At 50.4% G+C, this 21,994-nt stretch overlaps 1 protein-coding gene across 1 annotated transcript; it reads left to right on the forward strand.

The window, feature by feature from the left end:
- Positions 1-4,606: 4,606 nt before the first annotated feature.
- On the forward strand, positions 4,607-20,651 carry CD101 (CD101 molecule). Its single transcript, XM_054386513.1, has 9 exons — positions 4,607-4,643; positions 5,806-6,198; positions 7,096-7,512; positions 8,688-9,071; positions 9,882-10,265; positions 11,166-11,570; positions 15,435-15,839; positions 17,562-17,942; positions 20,455-20,651. Exons 1-9 carry the CDS (start codon positions 4,607-4,609, stop codon positions 20,649-20,651), a joined length of 3,003 nt encoding a protein of 1,000 aa, XP_054242488.1.
- Positions 20,652-21,994: the final 1,343 nt, after the last annotated feature.

Below are 21,994 nucleotides of genomic sequence, written 5' to 3' on the forward strand. Positions count from 1 at the left end.
CTGATCCCTCCATTGTCCTGCACTTTCCATGGGAGCACACCCAAGATGAACCACTCCATAATCTTCTCCAGTACCAAGGTCAGGCTGACAGGCCTGAAGTTCCCTGGATCCTCCTTTCGGCCTTTTTTATAGAATCATAGAATCAGTCAGGGTTGGAAGGGACCACAAGGATCATCTAGTTCCCACCCCGCTGCCATGGGCAGGGACACCTCACACAAGATCAGGCTGGTCAGAGCCTCATCCAGCCTGGCCTCAACCACCTCCCTGGACAACCCATTCCAGGCTCTCACCACTCTCATGGGGAAGAACTTCTTCCTCACGTCCAGCCTGAATCTCTCCACTTCCAGCTTTATTCCATTCCCCCTAGTCCTATCACTACCTGATAGCCTAAAAAGGATGTAGATGGGTGTTGTGTTGGCAAGGCTCCAGTCATCTGGCAGCTCCCCTGTTAACCAGGACTGCTGATAGATGATGGAGAGTGGCTCGGCAAGCTCCTCCGCCAACTCCCTCAGCGAATCCTGTCTGGCCCCATAGACTTGTGAGTGTCCAGGTGCCATAACAGGTCATTAACTGCTTCCTCCTGGATTATGGGGAGTTGATGCTGTTCTCTATCCCTGTCAGAAGGCTGAATACCCTGAGGGTAATGGGTATGACTGTTAAAGACTGAGGCAAGGAAGGCATTAACTACTTCAGCCTTTTTCTCATCCATGATGGCAGTGTTCCCTGTGGCATCCAGTAAAGGGTGGACATACTCCTTGGCTTTCTTTTTGTTGTTAATGTAGTTGTAAAAACCGTTTTTTATTGTTTTTGTTATCCCTCACAGCAGCAGCCAGGTTGAGTTCTAGGTGGGCTTTTGCCTTTCTGATGTTCTCTCTGCATAACATAACTAGATCCATGTACTCTTGAGTTGCCTGCCCCTCTTTGCAAAGGTGCTAACCTCTCCTTTTTTTATTCCTGAGCCCCTGCAAGAGCTCCCTGTTCAGCTAGGCCAGTCATCTTCCCTGACAGCTCATTTTACAACACATGGGGGACAGCCTGCCTCTGCACCTCAAAGACTTCCTTCTTGAAGAACATCCAGCCTTCTGGGACCCCCTTGCCCTTCAGAACTGTCTCCCATGGGACACTCTTAACCAGTGCCCTCAACAGTTTGAAGTGTGCCCCCTGGAAGTCTGGGGTAGTGGTTTTACTGACCTTCCCCCCCCCCACACTCTGTCACCAAGAATTGAGAATTCTAACATTTCATGGTCACTAAGCCCAAGAGAGCCTCCAACCACCACACCACCCACCAGTGCTTCTCAGGAGGGGTGGGCGGGTTGTATTTTATGTTGTTTTTCCAATGCAAGAAACCATGGCAGTGGCTGAAAAGCCTTCCTGTACTCATCTGAATTTGCCTAAAATGTAATTAGAAATCTGGTCTCTGTAAGATGGGCTTTGTTGCTGCTTTTCAGAAGGTGGGGTAAGTTGTATCCTCTGCTGCAGTAGGTGGAACCCAGCAACAATGCGATGGCTTCAGGCAGAAGCAACAACAGCTGCACTAACCCCAGGCACCCCTAAGTGGGATGAGTGATCTCATGGGGAGGATATTGCCAGACAGAGAATTGGGGCTGTAGTCTCTCCTCTACATTTACCTGCTTGCTTTTGGGTCTCAGCACTGTGTTGCCCTTAAAAAATAACAGCCATGTAGTCATCTCCTTCATCCTCAACTGCTTCTGTAGCATTTCTATCTTGCTGTGGGAGTGATCCTGCTTTTTCCAGTCTCTCTTACAGTGTGCAAGAGGAGGGCCTGGTCTGCTTTTACCAGTCTGGGACATTTCCAAGTGAGTGTTGCCAAGGTCTTTTAGGTAGAGTCTGACTTCAGCCCAGCTACTCTGGGCATGGCAAAGCTTTCCATACTGCATTTTTGGTGGTGTTCTTCTGAAATGCTTTGGCCCAAAGTGCCTGAGCATCATCCAGAAAGGGTGCCTGAGCAGGCATCAAAGGAGGTAGGAAAGAGGAGAATGGGTATGGAGGCATGCAGGATGGTCATCACCTGCATGAAAGCCAAAGCCTGATCTCTGGCCTTGTCTTCTGGAGTGGGAGATGGTGTTACCCTGTTGGGGTGTGCTGAGATGTGAGCCTACTGCTCAGACACTGGCTGCAGCCAGGTTCTGTCAAGGGTTAGATATCAATAGCTTTTAATCCCCATCGTCCTGGTGCAGCACTTCACCTCACTAAGCAGAGTGCATGGGCACATGCACTGCTTGGCTCAGAAGAGGCAAGTCCTCTGCTCCTTGTAAGTACAGGCAGGGACCTCTTGTGCTATCCAAGAAGCATATTTCCCCCTCACTCCCCATTTGGTGTCATCCTCAGGAAAATAGAGTAAGGGGATCTTTCTCCTCACAGATTTGGCTTCCCTGATGTGTTTTCTGATGGCAATGCTATCTTTCTAAAGGATTCTCTGATCCTCTTCCTTTACCCTGCCTTGTATGGTTAATAGCCCTTCCATATGTCTGGTTGCTGTGATATCCCAGGGAGGAAGAGAGCAATTTTTAGGTTGCACAGCCCTGGGAAGAGGGAGCTGTTTGTTTTGTCCACAGAGCATCTTCACTAGCAGTGATGGGGCTGGGCCAGGCGATCCTCTTCTCCCCAGTTCTCTGCTGCAAATGTAAACAGCGACTCATGCATCATTAGAGTCGCAAGCTTGGAGTGAAACTGTCCTCGTGTGTGTGTTTATCTGCACGCTGACTGTCAGAAGCTCACTGAGGTTGAACTCCAAGTTTTCTTTCCATTTACTCTGTTGCTATAGCAGAGGTGCTTTAGTGGTAAGTGGGTTGGCTTCACTCGCAGCAGCAGCATCCCCAGGGCTTTACTGGCAGTGGATTGCTCTTGGAAAGCAAACTAATTCCTGCCTTCCCTTCTGGGACAGGAGGATTTCATCCTGCAGGAGGGAGCAGAAGCCTATCATTCAGTTAGGGCTATATGCATGGCTGTGTCCTACTGACAGAGGAATTGAGAGTCCTCCACACCAACAGGCTGGGGCATTCTACTGCTCACCAGCCTCTGTTATACCTGCTCACCTCCTCTGAGGATCCAGGACATGGGTTTCAGCCTTGCATTGCACCCACTTCCCCCAGAAGAGGTGCTGCTCTTCTGCTCCATTTCATGGCAGTGAGGGTGGATGGTAGAGGACAGGTGCCATCCCACAGGGCCCCCTTTGCTGCAACAGCTTATGCCCCCCAGACTGCATTTGGCTTTCTGGAAGGCTCCATGGTGCTATAGGAACTGCACACACAGAATTCTGAAGAGCCTGCTTCGTGGAGGTGCAAGCCTTACAGGGAATGAGGAGCCTCTCTTGCTCTCTTTTGGTCCTCCACGCTGTCACGTGAATCAGTTTATTGGGGAAAGGAGAGACCTTGTGTGTGTTTTGCTTCATTACACGAATCTTGTTCCCTCAAGGAGCCCCATGGGATCAAATGAAAGGGCTTGTTTTATGCTTGGTTCTGCTTGTAAATCCCTGATCTGGCAGCAGGATGGGAGCAGCATGGCTCAGGGGTTCTTTCTGGGGAAAAAACCCAAAAACCAACAATCAAACAAAATACCCCAAACTAACCAACCACAACCCGTCCAAATAAAAACATAACCATAACTGAAATAACCCCTCCCCAACCCCCTCAAACAAATCCTTTCAGAGAGCATCTCTGGTTTAAGCCTCTTACTAGTGTTTGACTGCATGCCTGTGAGCCTGAGTTTCCCCCTGCCCAGGATGTGTTCCTGTCAGCCTCCCATCATGTCCCTGGTACCTGCCATCAGGGAAGCAGCATGCCTCAGGCCCTGCAGTGCCAACAGCATGACACCATAGTGTTTGCCATTAGGGCTGTGAACAGCAGGCTCCTGGCCACAACCCAATGCTTCTCCCTGTGGTCTTCCTGCCCCTGTGAGTAGCACTGGTCTGGGACCCCTGGCATCCAGATGCTTGCCCATGTGATGTGCTTGCAGGAGAGAGAGTTTGTAGCCAATTTGTGGCTGCATGGTGTTCCTTTGAGAGCAGGTAAGTTCCCTAGGCCAGGTTGGTTGTTAGGATGTAGGGTGGGAGTGCTGTGGGATGACACTCCACTCAGGGGGTCCCACTGCACCACAAGGCACAGCTTGGTCCTCAGGGAGCTATGTGCAACCCCAACATCTACCTAAGGCATCATGCTGCTGTTGAAGCTGTGGGAAATAAATAGCTGGGAGGAGCTTCAGCCCTAGAAATCTGCCCATATCTCTCCTTGGTAGCAAACTACTCCGTGCAACAAAGTCAGGAGGCAGAGGTTGAGCCTCTAAATGACTGTCAGACACAAAGCCACAGCTGGTAGTGCCAGGCACCTGGCATGCACAGAACAGCAGGAAGGGTCTTGAGCATCGCCCTTGCCCAGGTGGCATGGGGATGGGGTGGCAGCTGTCACCTCCCAGAAGCATTTGTTGTTCCTGCTCCCCAGCATCTCCCCACCCTTTTTAAGCAGAGGAAACCACATATGTGGGGCAGCTTCCTCCCAGCTGCTTTCAAAATAGCAGAGTGGCTGTCACCATCACCCATGAGAGCCTTCCACCACCCCTCTGGGAGAGGACCCAAGCACAGTCATTTCTCATGGGGCTGGCGAGGTGTCTGGCAGCTGCCTTCCTTTCTTCTCCTCCTCCTGGGTGAGTGCCCTGCCTGGTGGTGGGAGCTTTCCTGGGGTTAGATGAGGGGGAAGTAAAGGACCCTCGTGGTGCAGGTGGGTGGCTTAGTGGAGTGCCTTGCTGGAGCTGCAGGGCAAGTAGGGCCCCACTGTGGCAAGTGCTACTCTGGCTTAGTGGCCATGGGAAGAAGTGCAGTGGCATGTTCCTTCTGGCACTGTGGTTTCTCTTCAAAGCCACAGCCTGGACCCTAGGAAGGTTTTCATGAGGGGACATGCCTGCTTCTGTTTAGTGGCTGCTTGGGGTAGGTACGGAGGTGGTTACCTCACCTTCCCTTGGGAGGGGGTTTCTGAAGGTGTCTTGGGCTGTGCTGCCACTAGCTCTCTTCCCTGGCTTTTTCTCCATGGTTGTTTTTTGACTCAGTGCCCACATCCTGTGAGTGTTTTGTGGATGTGCATGCTGAGTGCCAGAACAGAGCAAGTATCACCCCTAGGACCTCTCTGGGAGAGGAAAGTGCACAGGAAGCCATCACCTCCCAGATGCTTTGCAGGCAGAAATGAAGGGAGGCTTTGCTGCCTCCTTGTGCCCTCTGTCTTCAGGGGAGCCTTTGCCAGCCCCTTCTCCCATGCCCTCCCCAGTTTCTGCCTGTGGAGCACCTCTGCAGCATGCAGTCTGCCAATTCCCTCTGCTGTCCTGTGTCCATTGGCTTCTGCATTCTATCTCCTTCTGTGGTATTAGTCAACTCTGGTACCTGCTCCCCTTCCCCACAGGTCTGTGCAGAACCTGAGTGCTTGGCCCTCTTGATTTTGACACACTACAACCTTCTTCCAGTGCTCTCAGCCTGATTGTTGCTCTCTCTGAACAGCTGGCTGAGAGATGCTCTCCAGCCATGAACAGGCTTGATAGCCCTCTGGCCATGACGCTCTGGTCTCCATCATGTGACCCTCAGTGTGCTAGGAGACAAAGTTTGGAGGTCTGTCCTCCAAGACATACTCTTACAATTGCAAGGGGTATGAAGTCCCTTGGACTTTGTGCTTCAAAGAATGAAACTGCACGGTAATTCTTTTCGGTGCTATGCTGTAGTCCCCTGCATGCCCAGACCTGCTGCTGTTTTGGGTAGCATCTGCTGTCCTTGGGTGCCATCTACTCCTGCAAACACCACATGTGCTGATTGTTTGCTGGTAGGTTTCAGCACTGGCCAACGGGTGGTGACTGTTCAGAAGGGACCTCTCTACCGTGTGAGGGGGTCTCACATCACACTGTGGTGCAAGGTGAGCGGCTACCAGGGTCCAGCAGAGCAGAACTTCCAGTGGTCCATCTACCTGCCCTCTGCCCCTGAGCGGGAGGTGCAGATCGTCAGCACTGTGGACCCCTCCTTCCCCTACGCCATCTACACCCAGCGTGTGCGCAGCAGAGGGATCTATGTGGAGCGAGTGCAGGGGGACGCTGTCCTGCTGCACATCACCGAGCTGCAGGACCGGGATGCTGGGGAGTATGAGTGCCACACACCCAACACTGACGAGAGGTACTTTGGGAGTTACAGCGCCAAGACAAATCTTTCAGGTGGGTCCTGACAGAGCTCTGCCTGGCGGGGGTGCAGGCAGGTTTCTGCCACCCCCACCTTTGCGCTGGGGAGAAATGGTTATCTCTAGATCTCTGACAAAGGAGCAGCTGGGAAAAGGAGTGATTAATGGGACTGGTGAGCACAAAGTTTCCTTCTCTCCCCACTGAGGGATTGCTATCCTGCTTCTCAGTGGCCAAGTTAGGGATGCCTAAATGCCCCCTTGCAGTTAGCTCTGGCTGTTGCTTCCGAGACAGAACAAGGGAAGGGAGAGGAAGCCTCTGCTGTCTCACAGCCCACTGTTAACTTCAGCTACTGGCACAGCCATCACATTTCACAGCTAAGCACTTAGGAGAGCAGGAATTTTCAGTCTCTGTGCATTTGCTGTTGATGTCCTCTCAGGTGAGGGCGTGGGACATGACCCAAGCAAGATACCCACAGACAAAGGGACATAGTGGTCTTGTAGAGCATTGGGAGAGGGAAGGTAATCTGGTGGAAAGGAAAAGTGAAAGGTCCTACTGTGAGACAGCCAAGTCAACACCGTGGTATAGTACTTCCATTTTGGTATTCACTCCTGCTTCCTCCTATATTCTGGTGGTGTACAATATCACACTTCATATCGTGAGGTGCTGGATGTTAATCTCTTTGGGGTTGCCTAATTAATACTGTCTGTAGTTCGACTGAAGAAGGTATTGCAGAGATATTCACTATGCTTTCTTCCCTACTGCAGTTTTAATCACTTCACACCTTGGCACAGGCTGATGGAAGCCTTGTCAATCAGCTATTTCTCCTATGTTGACAGATCCCTTGGGGCCTGGCTATGGTTTTGGAGTGGCAGGTTGCCAGTTGAGGCCAAGAGATGATTTTTCATTTTCCCCTCTATTTTTTCCCCATGTCAGTGATTTCAGACACTCTCTCAGCTTCCATGGCACCCCAGGTCCTCACCCGCACTGAAGGGGACATGGTGGATCTCACCTGTGAGGTCTCCAAGTCCACTGCCCAGCACACACACCTCTCTGTTGGCTGGTACCATCTTCACGAAGCAAGAGAACACCATGCTGAGGAGGTCCTCACCCTCTCCAAGGACTTTGTGTTGAGCCCAGGGCCCTCTTACCTGCAGAGATTTCTGGCAGGAGATGTGCAGCTGAACAAGGTTGGGAACACCACATACAAGCTCTCCATCTCAGGAGTGCAGCTGCTTGACCAGGGTCAGCTGTACTGTGAAGCAGCTGAGTGGATTGAGGATCCTGATGAGACATGGAAGGACATCTCCCACAAGCAAACAGGAAGGACTTTGCTAGTGGTCATGAGTTGGGGTAAGGCTCTTGCAAACTCACATGTTGGCTCCAAATACTTTGTGTATTTAAGGCTTTATAGCAGCAGCCTTCAGTGGCTGTTGCCTGCTTCTACTGCAGCCCAGGGTCCCACCTGTGGGTCTGGCTACATCCTGTGGGCACTGAGGGCAGGAAACTAGGCTTGAGGCCATAGCAGCCACTGGTTCAGGAGCTGTTGGTGTTTCTCACTTTGGAGGTTCATGGAGGGGAATCTGGAATGCTGGCAGTGATGATGCAACCTTGTGGGCTCAAGTGAGGTTTTAGCAGAGAGAACAATATGTGCCCACATCAGGCTGGCTCCTTGGCAATGTTAATCTCCAGTGTGCAGAAAACCTCAACTGTTGGATTGTTTTGAGGGTCTCATGGCCTCAAGACCTGAGGTAGATAACAGTCAGCTGCCCTTTGCAGTGCCTCAGCCATGTGCACTGAGGGACACAAGGACATGCTGCATGTGCTGCATGGCTCTGATGTCTGCTGGAGATAGCTTGTCTGTCTGTGCTGTCATGAGTCTGCTGCCCTCCAGAGCAATTGGTGTTAGTTTTAAGACCATTTCTGTGTCTCCTCCTAAGTAGTTAATTTATGGTGGCACTGGAACTGTGAGTCAGACTGTGCTTTGAAGTGAGTACACCAAGCTCCTGGATTATATTGTAGGGAAATATATTAGGTATTTAGAGAGAGGAGTTTTAGGCTTGCTACTATGTGTGAAATGGATTAAAATAGGGAAGTCTGAAAAATAGCCCTTCGTCAGTGCTGCCCATCCACCCCTACTCCACTCTGTCCCTGCCAGGCACCTCTTGTTCCCTCTGGCGTCACCCAAGGCCTCTGGGTTAGGGCAGCACTCAGTTCAGGTGACTGAGTTGGGCAGGGGGTGACTTAGTGGGTGCTCTGTCCTGGGGGAGTTAGCTGCTCTGAAAGGGGGAACTCAGCTCCTCAAGACTCTGATTCTTCCTCCAACTGCAACTGTTGATTAATGCCTGGAGCTAGCAACACTCTCCCCACAGGCAAAATTTTCCATCTTCATCATTTTTCTCATGAAAGAAAATGTTTCAGTAGAGAATTCCCTCCCATTTCCCTCTGGAAAGCCATTGGTGCTGCCAGGTGGGTGGGAAACATAGGCAGGGCCACCCAGCACCTGCTTTGCTTTTGATTGCCCACAGGCAGAGACCTCTCCGTGGACATTGCTGCTGCTGAAACCTCCCTTTCTGAAGGTGATACCTTGCAGCTAGATTGTACAGTGGGATCCCAGAAGAGCAGCAGCAGGCACTTCCAAGTGCTCTGGCTTTTTGATAGTGTGGAAATGGCCAGGGTGGATCCCAAGGGGGTATTGATCTGGGAGGAAGAATATGAGAAGAGAGCCAAGCTGGGGCAAGTACGAGCCTTCAAGCAAAGCAATGTGGTTTATGTCCTCACCATCTATGAGGTGGGGCTGAAGGACAATGGTATGTATCAGTGCTCTGTTTCTGAGGTGAGGACTCCTGGAGACTTTCACAGCATCCAAACGAATCTGTCATCAGGCATCCAAGTCAACGTGAAGCCAAAAGGTTAGTAAATCCTAATGGCTGCTCCTCTGGGTAAAGCCTGCAGTGATCCCTGACTGGAAAATGCTTAAAATCTGGCTTCATCTCAACAGGGGCAACACACTTGTTTGCAGCAAGAGTGTAAATGCACCATAGGTTTTTTTGGTAGATAATAATGGGAAAAGCACTTGTTCTGGCAAACATTATCATAACATGCAACAGCTGTCAACAAAGTGTAAACCTTTAGCTCAGTCTCTTTGCAGTAAGTTTTGGGGCAAATAGGTAAAGTTTAGGGGAAGCTAGGTCCTCCCATGTCTCTGGTACAGAAAATTGTGAGCAACACCTGTTGCTACTGCTGGAGATCATAAGATGACCTGGCAGAACAGGCACTTCTGGACAATGGTGGTGGTGGTGAGGGATCATTGCTGTTTTCATCTGGGTGTTCTCCCTGGTTTGGAGGGATGACTTGTGAGAAACTACTCTAAAAAAGATGCGTAGGTGACTCTTGGTTTCCTTCTCACAGCTAGATCATTACTATTCCAATGTACCAGGAGTTGCCTATTGGGACTCTATTCCTTGAGTACTTCTCTATGTATCCATGTCCAAGGAAATGCATTAAAGAAAAAAAACCACAAAACTACAAAACCCTGAAACAAAACAACCACAAAGTCCTATCCAAAGTTTTAAGAAAAGGCTGACTAAAAGTTTTAGATAATTCCTTTCCTTTTCAAAAGCTGAGGTTTATCTAGTCTCTTCCTTTAATGGCACAGTATCTCTGGCTTTCTTTGAGGAGCACAACAGTGTCCCCTCCCATGCAGTAACTGTTGTTTGCAGGGAGCCGCATGCGCCTGTCTGTGTCCACCAGCACGCCACAGGTCGTGGCTGGAGATGCTTTGATCCTCCTTTGCGAGGTGCAAGGAGCGACCAGCCCTGTGTCTGTGCAGTGGTGGCACCTGCCACTGGAGCACCCAGGTCCCCAGGTGCTGGTGGCCACCATGGAGCAGGATGGCACCCTGAGCCTGGGCAGCACCTACCGGGACAGCAGGACTCGGGGAAGCCTCCGGCTGGAGAAAGCAAGGTCAGGTGCTTTCACCCTGGTGATCCCTAACACACTGGATGAGGGCGATAGTGGCCGGTACTGGTGCAAAGCAACGGAATGGTTCCGAGGCCAGAGCTGGACAGAGGAGGGGGATACGGCAGTGAGAGTCAGCTCCATGGGTAAGTTGAGCCACCCCTATTTCTGGACTTTCAGAATGACCATGCTGGAGGCAGGCTGGAGGAGCAAGTGGACACTTGTCGGTAGGATAGAGGTCTTCTGTGCCCTGACCTCCTCTGGCAGTGTAGGTTTACCTGACACTGAGATATTTTGTGACAGACAAGTGGGACACAACATCTAAAATGTCCAGAGAGGAAAAAGACAGTGACTTACTCAGCAGGTCTTTCTGACTGTCTTCCTCTCTTGAAAAACAAAGTATCTATTCTAGCAGGATAATTACAGTAATTAAGTTCAGCAAAGGCACTTGTGGAGTTTCATGATGGCCTTTGTCAGAGTTACAGCTCTGGTGTTGCATCTAATTGCTTCTCCTGCCTTCCGTTCTTAGCGCGGAGCCATTAACCTCCCCAGCATGCAATTCCCCCACTGTTTCTTCTGTTGGTTGCTGGAGTGGTTGCCTTTATGGAGAGGCAGCTTTTAGCTGTGTTTTGAGGTATTTTACCATTTTTATTGCTGTGCTGTGTGTCTGAGAGCACCGGTAGGGCTCAGGACTCATTAGATTTTTGTGGAGGGTGAAAAGAAACAGCTAACAGGGCAGCAGCACCAGTAGAGCATAGCTGGCTCCCTGCCATGGGGTGGGACTAGAGATCCTGAGAGGGAACTCAGGGTTGCCATGGGGGAACGGAGAGTGGGGGTATGAGGTATGAGAGGGCCAGGTACCATGTGAGGCTGGAAGAGCACAGTGCAACTTGAGGAAGAATGGTGCTGGCAGAGGAGCAGCAGGGCTGCTGGCTGCCATGGGGCTGAGGTGGCTGGGGCAGCGGGGCTGGTGCTGCTTGGGAAGGGTGGTTATAAGGGGCAGGATTTCTGTCCCAGCACCAAGGGCTCTCTCTCCTCCTGAGCAGGTCTTGGTCTGCAAGCCACGCTGAGAAGCAGAATTGCCACCATCACGTATGGGAATAGTTTTGAACTTGTCTGCCAAGTGAGCGCCAACTACAGCCTCAAAGAAGTGCCAATGTCTGTGGGGTGGTTCTTCCAGCCCAGCCCTCCCACTGGCCACTACCATGAGCTGGTCCAGGTCTTTCCCAGTGGCACAGTGGCCTGGGGTGCAGCACAGCCACACTTCCGGGGTAAAGTCCAGCTGATGAAGACTGCTACCTCCTTTAGCCTACACATCCACAGTGCCATGGCTGCTGATGAGGGAACATACCGGTGTGAGGTGGAGGTCTGGAGGAGGAACACTGTGCCATTGGGGCAGCCTGCAGCCACCGCCAGGTCCAATGCCGTAGGGATAAAGGTGGTGTTGCCAGGTAAGCAGTGCCATAGGCACTTCTTCAGCACAGATCTCTCCTTCTGCAACTTTAAATCCATCAAACATGAACAGAAGCAACCAGAACCACTGATGACTGGGGTGTCCCCAGTGAGGTCACCTACCAGAGCCGCATGAGATGGTGCTGCCTGTCCTGGTTCTTCCTCAGCCTCTGGTGACGTTCTTGGAGGCAAATTTGGTGTTGGGGAGTGGCAATGTCAATGATTGCAAATTATGCCTTGCTGCTAGGATTCAAGCCTTGTTTCTGAAAAGTAGTAGTCCCTTCCAAGGAACCCAGTTGAATGCTGGAGGTATGAGGTTCCTTGCATGGTGTGGGCTTGTAGGGGTTGGAGGGTGATGAAGAGAGACCAGCCCCTGAAGCTGGTACTAGGATATATCTGTGTCCCCCTGAGCTTCCCCTGGGGTATTTGAGGTGCACTGAGAAAGCACCAGGGCTCTCTGCCAGGCTGGGAGCCAGCACTGAGCTGCAAGGTGCTAGGGACTCTGTGTGGAGGTATTTCCCCCCAGGCATGGCTGGACTGCACAGCCGGGGGACCTGCCCAGGATTCCCTTTTATGGCCACCTCTGCAGGCAGTGTCTGTGTTGCCACGGTGCCTGCCAGCATTGTGCAGGGAGTCTTGTCCTCTTATGGAAGAGAGATGTTGCAAATGAACCACAGCCTATGCCAGCCAGCCTGCTGTGTGCCTGTTCCCCACCACCCCTGGCAGCAACATGGTGTTGGCGTGTCCTACTCATGGCTGGGGCTGCTGGGGGAACTGAAGGGGTCATTATGTCCAAAATCTCTGAGGTTGTGGAGGCAAGTCTAAGGACGTGGTTGGTTATTTTTCCCCTAATGTCTATTCTGCCAGAAAAGGAGAGTTCTTATTCTTTCTTCATGCGTTAAATGCTCCTTCCTCTAATCCTTGAATTTTGGGGATCACAACCCAGCAAACTGAAATGAAGCATTTTCTGTGTTTTTTCAAGCCGGTGGGTTTGCAGTAGCAGAAACTGCCACATTTCCTTCCCTATTCTGTCTGGTTTCCATGGTGCTCTCCCTCCTGCTCCACTGCTGCTCCTCTTGTCCGTGTGGATATGGGTGCTGGGGTGCTCTGTGTTACACCTGAGCTACAGCCAGCTGGGGGCAGGAGGTCCGTGGGGTGGTACTGAGGCTAAAGGTGACATCAGACAGCATCTGTGGGTGTACAGGTAGTAGTGTAAATGGCATCAAAAGGAGCAGGTGTAATTGTAGAGCACCTACACAGAGGAGATGGTAGCAATGGAGCAGTGAGATATTACAACATTTGACTCCAAATGCATTGCAGGTGTTACTGGGTACTGTCACACTGCAAAGATGGTGGCAATTGGGAGGGGGTGATGTGCAGTGGGAGGCAGCTGTACTGAGCAGCAGAGTACCATCTCCCTCAGAAATGCAGCAAGAGCCAGTGAAGGATATTTGGGAAGTAAGTATGGGAAGGAAGCAGGCTCTAACAGCAATGAGATGAGGCAAAGCTACAGAAAATTAATCTGCAAATCATGAAAATCACCAGCCTGCTTCTTCATATATAAACCCTTATGGCTGAAGCCTACAGAGATACTGGAGTTCTTGACTTGTGCTTCAACACTTTATTTACCACTCGGTGTCAGTTGGTGCTTTAGGAATTTAAATGCCACTGTGGACCTGGCCTGTAGTTTCTGATGGGAGGGATATGTGTGAAAGGTCGTAACGTGAGGTGAAGGAAGATAGATCTTTTCCATTTCTGGTTTCTTAAGTAGTTCAGCATCTGACTCCCATATTATGGTCGACTCCCATAATTAATGCCCTGAACAGATAGATGCTGCCCAGCTCTAGTGGGGATGCCTCCCATCAGTCTCTGAGTGGAGCTGCCTGTGGTGTCAGTAGGCAGGCTTCACAAGGAGATGGGCAGCAAGAGTCTCAGCTTGATTAATTAAATTGAAAATGAAAGGAAAACAGCACCATGTCTTTCTGTGCCAAAGGAAGAGGGAGGCAGCTGCTCTGCCCTTTTCAGTAATTGACCTTTAGCAGTAAGGGGAAGAGACCTGGGGCTGAAGCAAAGGAGCTTTGCACAAGTTCTCTGCTTTGTCTCGAGGTGATTTCCTCCAGGAGCATAACAGCAATTTTTCTCATTGAAATCAAGTGCTCACAGCAGTGACTCCCGTGGCTCCTCTCTAAGCTCCAAGTAGCATCTTGTACCCCAGTGTGTGCCAGATCCACTGGTGAGAGGCCCCTGCCTCAGGCAGTTTGTTGTCTCCTGTGCTGGAAGCCTCTCTGGGTTTGGGGAAAGACCCTGGGTTTTACTGGCCTGCCCCTAACTATGGCACTGCTGCTCAGAGGAGCTCAGGTGGAGAGAGGCACACATTTGGTCTGGCATAGCCCCACAGCTGACTTCCCTGAAGCTCCTTTTTGCTGGGAGAGGTGGTAGTGCTACTTGTGATAAGTGGTGGGGCTGCTCTGCTGGCATGGTCTCCCTGGCAGGTGTGACTGGGGATGGCACATAGGAAAGCCATCCCTGATGTCCACCACCTGCACTAGTCCTGTCTGCTCCTCTATCGTGGCCTTTGAAAAGGGAGTAAATTCTTCAGTTGAAATACCGGAGTATTTTTTCTTTCCCTGTCTCAGAGCTCACTTCTAGGTCCCTGAATAAAGCTCCTGGAGTGATATTCCCCTGTACTGAGCAACTGAAGTTAACAGCCAAGTGTTTTGTTTTCTCCATGGTGATCAGTTCACCTATTGCTTTCCTCAGGGATGTACCATGGAGGAGAGGGCCCTGCTGACCTGCTGCTGAGAACATAGGGCTGAGACACTCTGTGGGAACATCTCAGCATATCTTCTGCAGCCTGTCCCAAAACCAGAACCCAGGACCTGAGTTTAAGGGAGCTTGGTTGTCCCCCAGCCTCTGTGGCTCAGGGTGTTCTGCTGCTCTGCTCATACATAAGGAAAATGCCAAGAATGAAAACTGTCTGCAGTCCCTTAAAACCCTGATGGTGTTTGTGCTGAGTAATTTCTATCTACCCACAGGTAGATTTCTGTGTGTACTTCTTCACCTGACCGCTGTCCCCACCTGACAGACGGTGTCTCATCATGGAGTGGAGGGCTGAAGGGAAATGCAGGTGGTTGGAGGCCCATTGGAGAAACTAGTTTGCAGCCTTTCTGCTTTTGGAGGAGAAGGAAGGGTGATAGCAGAGGGTAATGTACAGTAGAAAGGGGGTGCCTCAAACCAGGAGCAACACAGGAGCAGTGGGAGTAACTCTGTACTCTACCAGGGGGACAGCACCACAGCTCTCCTGAACTGCTCAGCACTAAGTTGAACAATTGCTGGGTGTAATGGCAGGAGATGCTCAGGGGTGTATTCCATGTCTTTTGATTAATAACCACAGCAATATCCTGAGATGGTGACTGTTAGTGAAACTCATGAAGGCTCTATAGTTAATCTGAGGTAAGACACTTGTTCACAGTCTCCAAAGCTGTGGGCTGGTTTTGTCACTTAGGTGTGAGCCTGCTAACAGCAGCAGTGGTAGACAGACACATTGCTTCAGACAGACGCTTTACCACCAAACTCTAACAGAGTGGCTGTCTCCATCTCCCCATTCATGCCCCATGATCCCTCAAGTGCTTCCTCTGCTGCTGGCCTGCCCAGTAGCACCCCTCCATAGTTCAAATAAAGCTGTGTGGATTTACTCTTTTCCTCCTTTCCCCATCGTCCCCTAAAGGGTCTTTGTACTCTGAGCAATCTCATCCTCCCTCCTCTTTCAGCGAATCTCTCAGACCAGCCTTATTCCTCTCCTTGCCAGCATCCATGTATTGGCAGCTCAAGTCAGCCTGATTATTTTGTTTCTCCATTTTCAGAAAGCAAGCTTCGGGTGGCTACCAAAGAGAGCTCTGTGGAGATTGCCAGCGGTGCTGACACAGCCATTGAGTGCAGAATCATGTCTGCCCAGAACAATTCTCAGTTTGCTATTACCTGGTACCTCCTACCTGCTCCAGTAGAGGCAACCCCCATGCAAATCATAAGGGCTGACTACAGCAGCATACTGGAATATGGAGCTGAGTTTAGCTCTCCTGCACAAAAGTCTCGGTTCCTGAGCCAGAGAGTGTCCAGCACCGTTTTCTGGCTGCAGATACTCTCTGCAAACCCCAGGGACCAGGGCAGGTACTACTGTGTGGTAGAGGAGTGGCTGTGGCTGGGCAATGGATGGTACAAACTCGGAGAGGAAGTGTCGGGAAGGACCATGCTGGAGTTCAAGGTCCCAGGTGAGCAGGCAGTTATCTCTTGTACAGGTGCCTCATGAGAAAGGGGGATCGATTTTATGCTGGAGCCTCCACCAGGCCTCCCCTAAGCCAGCAGGGTTTAGAGAAGCAGCAGTTCCAGCACTGGATCTGACTTAGAGATGCAGGACATGTTAGGGGAAACAGAGATCTAGGAGGATTTACCACATCCTCCAAAAGCAACCAAGCTGGTGATGTCTAATGCTTCATAGCAAAGTCAGTTGTGGCATTTTCTTATCCCTTCAATGCATGGTCCACTTGGCTGTTTGTACAGGGCTATGTACAGAGCTCCTGTGCTAGTGCTCCTGAAGCAAGGTGCTCAGTTTTCCTTAGCCTAGAGCACACTGCTGCTGAGAACAAGGCTGAAGGCCCAGCTGCCAATCTGGGTTGGGCACTGCACCACTGGTGTGCATGGTGGGTCTCTGTGGCTCAGTTCTTCCCTTTCTCAGCCTCATTTGGTTTATAGGTTATAGCCCTAAATAAAATGGATCAGAGAATTTCAGCTTCCTAAACAGCTTTTGGCCCAAAGGGTGCCTTGTCCCTTATCTGGGGGTAATGGGAAGTGTTGCAGCAGAAGTTTGTGAACAGGGTCAGAGACATTGGCAACATGGACAGTGGCATTGAGTGCACCCTCAGCAAGTTTGCTGATGACACCAAGCTGTGTGGTGCAGTAGCCACATTGGAGGGAAGGGATGCCATCCAGAGGGACCTTGACAGGCTAGAGAGGTAGGCAACAAGACCGAGTGCCAGGTCCTGCATCTTGGTCAGGGCAATCCCAAGCACCACTATAGGCTGTGCAGTTGACTGGCTTGAGAACAGCCCTGAAGAAAAGGACTTGGGGGTGCTGGTGGATGAGAAGCTCATCATGAACCACCAGTGTGCACTTGCAGCCCAGAAAGCCAATCACATCCTGGGCTGCATCAAGAGAAGCATAGCCAGCAGGTCGAGGAGGTGATTCTCCCCCTCTACACCACTCTGGTGAGACCCCACCTGGAGTACTGTGTCCAGTTCTGGAGCCCCTGTTATAAGAAGGATCTGGAGGTGCTGGAACATGTCCAGAGAAGGGCCACCAGGATGATCAGAGGGCTGGAGCACCTCTGCTCTGATGACAGACTGAGAGAATTGGGGCTGTTCAGTCTGGAGAAGAGAAGGCTCTGAGGAGACCTTATTGTGGCCTTCCAGTATCTGAAGGGGCCTGCAAGAAAGCTGGGGAGGGACTTTTTAGGATGTCAGGTAGTGATAGACTAGGGGGAGGAACGGAACAAAAATAGAAATGGGTAGATTCAGATTGGATGTTAGGAAGAAATTCTTCACCGTGAGGGTGGCGAGACACCAGAACAGGTTGCCCAGGTAGAAACCCCATCCCTGGAGGTTTTTAAGGCCAGGCTGGATGTGGCTCTGAGCAACCTGATGTAGTGTGAGGTGTCCCTGCCCATGGCAAGGGGGTTGGAAGTAGATGATCCTTGTGGTCCCTTCCAATCCTGACAATTCTATGATTCTATGATGGTGAGGGGAGAAAGCATCCCAGGCAGAATGAGTCATGAGAGTAAGGGGCCTGTGAGTGTCCTGCTAAAGCTCTTGCCCATGGCCATCCCCATTCCCTACACTTTGCTTCTGAAGATTTCTCACTGCCTGCTGCTGCAGGCAGGAACGTTTCTACAGCAGTGCAACACCACAATGTCTCCTTTTGCTCGCATCCTACCCCAGAGCGTCAGCTGCAGCTGGAGAAAGCGAACCACAGCATCTCAGCAAGGGAAGGCGAGGATGTGACGCTGCATTGCCTGCTGCAAGGTGCCCGACTGCCCACCACCCACCTCTCTGCCACCTGGTTTCGGGGTGAGGACAGTCTGCTCACCCTCCATTGTGATGGCACCATCGAGTACCCCTGGGAGAGCCTGGCAGGGAGGCTGTACCTCCGCCGCCCTGCTGCCAGTGACTTCAGCCTGACACTGAGCAGAGTGGAGGGGGGCGATGCTGGGGTCTATCACTGCCAGGTGGAGGAGTGGCAGCAGCTGAGTGAGGAGAAGGGCTGGGTTCTGCAAGCCTTGGCGCGCTCGGGGTACACCCAGCTCACTACTGTCCCAACAGGTAATGCTTCTGAGTGTGAGGGGTTGCTCACCCCACGCCGGTTCACCCTTATCCATACTGGGCTGTGTGGGGGAGATAGTGCAGCTCTCCACTGGTGGTACCGGCTGCAGTAACAAGGATACAGAGGGGTTTGATGCTGGGGAGGTTACCAGAGTTATAACGGGAACCAGGGTAGGGAAGGGAGCCCTTCAAGGGACACGTGCTTTGGGCCTGGTGGGGGGATGCAATGAGATCCCATTTCCAGTGCTGTTGATCTGCCAGGGCTGAAACCCAGGTGCTTGTCATTGTAAACATTGGAGGTGAGATACCAAGAACTCTGACTGTGAAGTGTGTGGTCCCAGGGATATCACCGAGTGCACTTTCTGTCTGCAGTGCTTTGCAGCTTATAGGCTCCCTGCTGGATTGTGGGCACCAACTTAACTGCACTATTGTGACCAGAATTCTCATTGTTTTGAGGAAAAAATTCTTGGTGTGATTTTTTTTTTTTTTTTTTTTAATGGCAAGCCATCTCCAGTGAGGTCTCCAAAAAGAGCCTCGTCCTCTTGGCATGTTGGGGTGCATGCTGTGTGCAAAGACAGAGCTGGATTCTGCATGCAGGATTTTGCATTAATAATAGCAAAGGTTTCAGCCAGATGCACTCAGTGTTTTTAAGGAAGTAATAAGCAGTAAGAAGGTACCCTTGTATTGCCTGTTTGGGGATATAGGAGGCTCAAATGACCCATGTGGAGGAAAAAACATGAACTGTGAAACCAATTGTGTTGCACCCAGCTGAGAGAACGCTGGAGCTCTTGTGCCTTCAGCTCTGCAGCTGCCATGCCCAAATGCAGCCTGGGTGCCTAAGTGTGGTTATAGCTTCTGAGGCAATTACAAATCCTGACTGATGTGGAAGACCTTAGTGGGACCTGCAGAGCCCTCCCTTGTGCCTGCTAATGGCACAGGCAGGCATGGAGCCCTCTCTCATGACTCTACACCTTCAGCAGAGCTAATCTGGATTTAATTGCACAGGGAAGGACTGACAGTGCTTTGTCTCCCTGCTATTACGTTCCTGCTGTTGTCCATCACAGCTCCCTCTAGCTCTCAGATTTCTCCTTTATTAGCTTCCTCTGTCTCTTGTTAGCCATTACTGTTGGAGTAACCCTCGCTAAAATTGCTCAGTAACTGCTAGAAAATTCTCCTCCAGTTTTTGTCTAAGGTTTTTTGCCAATTGATTTTCGTGGTTTTCACAAAATCCAAGAGATTAACAAGGTGGGATTTCGTGTCTGTGTTTCTCCAGCAACATAGATAGACCCCTTTGGCTCATGCATGTCAGTGTTCTGAAGTTTTCTGAGAGGCCATGACGTGTGCAAGTATACCCATAACCAAGAATCACTTTAGCTCTAACCCCTGATGCTGCCCTTTAGGATAACTCCCTAGTACTATAGAGCCATTCATGTAGTGGAGACTTCTCCCTGCTTTCCTATGGGAGAGTAAATGCTACTTCCATCTATATGAATGGGGCCTGGAGCTTCCAAGGTAGAAAGGTAAAAAAAGCCAATTTCACAGCCAAGAGTAGTTCCCAGGTTGGTTTGTCCCCTAGGGTCACACCTACCCCACCAGGCTATGTGCATCCCCCATGGACACTTCAAATCAGCAGACAGCATGGTTCTGCAGAGCAAGTGTAAAACATCTGCATATGGGTCTTGGGTGAAAAGACAGTCAAGGAGCAACACTTTGAGATGGATAAAACAGATCCAAAGGAGTTTATATGACCCCTCATGGTAGGCCAGGTGCATCTGAGGTCAGTTTGTGGTGTTAAAGCTGTGCGTCAAGTGAGGAGATTTTGATGGCCGGGATTAAACAGTGGCCAGAGCAAAAATGGAGAGACTGCAAATGAGACCTTTTCAGCTAGCATGGCACTTATCAATCATGGGGTTTCTAATTACTCAGAGGTTCCACCAGCAGTACAGGCAGCCTCTATCTCACTTGGAGAGCTGTCCTGTAGGAGCTGCCAGGGACAAGGTTCGCAGCTGCCTGCAGCTCAGAATGGCTGAAATAAAATAGCAAAGCAGCAGAAGCAAGGAGGGGCAGGTGTGTAGGGGAGACAGGGAGCTCCTTGATCTGCTTGCCTCTGCTTTCCTCTTGTCCCTCCTTGTTCAGTGGTACAGCCTCTGACACACTTCTACCTCACCCTGCCCTCATTGGTGCCTAGCAAGGACTCAGGACATGAAGGATATATGTCTTTTCCTTACTGAGCCCAGGCTGCAATAGGTTAACTGAAGAGCCATGCTGTTTCAGTTGGGAAATTTTAGCTGAACAAGATAGGGCTCTATCTGACCTCCCAAAACAAGAAATTGAGGCAAATTACCTGTTTTCTCTCTTCCTTCTCCTCAGGTAGCCTCTATGAATTTTAAAAAATTGGTAGCTGTTGAGGATTGAGGGAAAAGTGATAAGAAGATAACGTATAGAAACAGTAGGAGAGAAACTCAAACTGCCTTGGGGCCTCACATTTATTTCCTTTCTTTTTTCCCTCCAGTGTTAACTGGTTTGTCTAGGATCTGCTCATCCCCACCACTGCTGAACTTCATCCTGTACTTACCACTGGTTCTGATTCTTCTCCTGGCCCTTGCTGTCTTCTGCTGGTACTTCAAATTCAGAAAAAACAAGAAGGGCAACAGCACAGGAGATGAGCTGATGGAACTGCAAGGGGCTGGAGGGGTCAAGAAAACTTAGCTGGTCAGTAACAGCAGATGTAATTTGAAGGAGCAGAGCTGGACAGCTGAGAAGGACCAACTGCTTGCAGGGGATGCTTTTTACTGTTTTGTAGTAGCTCTTGCAATGAATCCAGTTAATTGCATGTTTGCTTTTAATGGAACAAAGCAGCTTTGAATTGTTTTCATAACAGGTGTTCTTCTCTCTTAGGTTAGGTACCCACTTGTTTCACACTTTGTTCATTGTGGTATACTTGATGCCCTTGCAGTATGTGACCCCCACTGTGGATGGAAGTCGTGTCATTTCTCTACAGGATAAGGGAAAAAATCAGCTCTTTTTGCACTGCAACACAAAAGTATCAAACTGCTACTCATTTTAGGTACTTGAAAAAAATCTATGTGATGTGCTGGCAAAAAAAACCCCAACAACAACAAAAACCAAACAAACCCAAACAAACAAACAATGGCAGAGCTGGAAATGGATTATTAATTAAGGTGTTGCTCTTGCATTTGGCCACCCTTTGCTGGTGAAACTCTCAGACACCTTGTTCTGAGAATGCCTGTGCCCAAAAAGCATCTTCTCAAAAGGAAATGGGTCTTCATCACAAAACCTATGGCAGGAACATGAAGAGTCATTAAGGCTGACTGACACTGAAGATCCCATAGCAGGGGTACTACAGCCATCCAAAAAACCTGAATCCTGCTGACCCCAGTATAACTGGCATGGAGTCTTGGGTCCCAGAAGAAAGAAGTGGACACGAAGTCATCTCCGAGGTGACTGTACAAAGACATTCCAGCCTCTCCCTTTGTTGAGATCGCTGCAGTTGGAGACAGCATCAAGCTTCTCATGCCTAGGTGGTCTGTGGGTCTGGAAGCTGCCTGGCTGGTATCCAAATGCCTCCAGGTTGTACCATGTAATCAAAAAGTCATGTCTGTGCTTGCAGGACCGCTCTTCTATGCTCTGAGACCCAGATCAGGCTCACTTTTTTTCAAGGCTGAGGAGCTTTACTGCCCAAAGCTTGGCTGGCTGGTACATTAGAGGAAAGGAGATTTCAATCCATTCCTGTAAGACAAGGGATAATACTCAGCTCCTAATTGTTCAAAGTGGAATGTGGTCCCAGCAGGTTGTAAGGTCACGAAGACAGGCATTCTCAGACAAAAGCAGCCTTAGGCAGAAGCACCCAATCAAGGCAGATATTTATGAGCCTGCCTCCTTTGACCAGAGGGAGGGTTGAAGACATCACAGCTCCTCTAAATGTTCAAGTATTTTACTTTCCTTACAGCTAGAAAAGCTGCCAGCCCTGTAACCCAAGAAATGCCGGGTGCTTCAATCCCTTTCTCCTTGAAAAAAAAAGCACTTTTTGC

Source organism: Indicator indicator, chromosome 1, assembly GCF_027791375.1.
Source record: "Indicator indicator isolate 239-I01 chromosome 1, UM_Iind_1.1, whole genome shotgun sequence".
NCBI lineage: Eukaryota > Metazoa > Chordata > Aves > Piciformes > Indicatoridae > Indicator > Indicator indicator.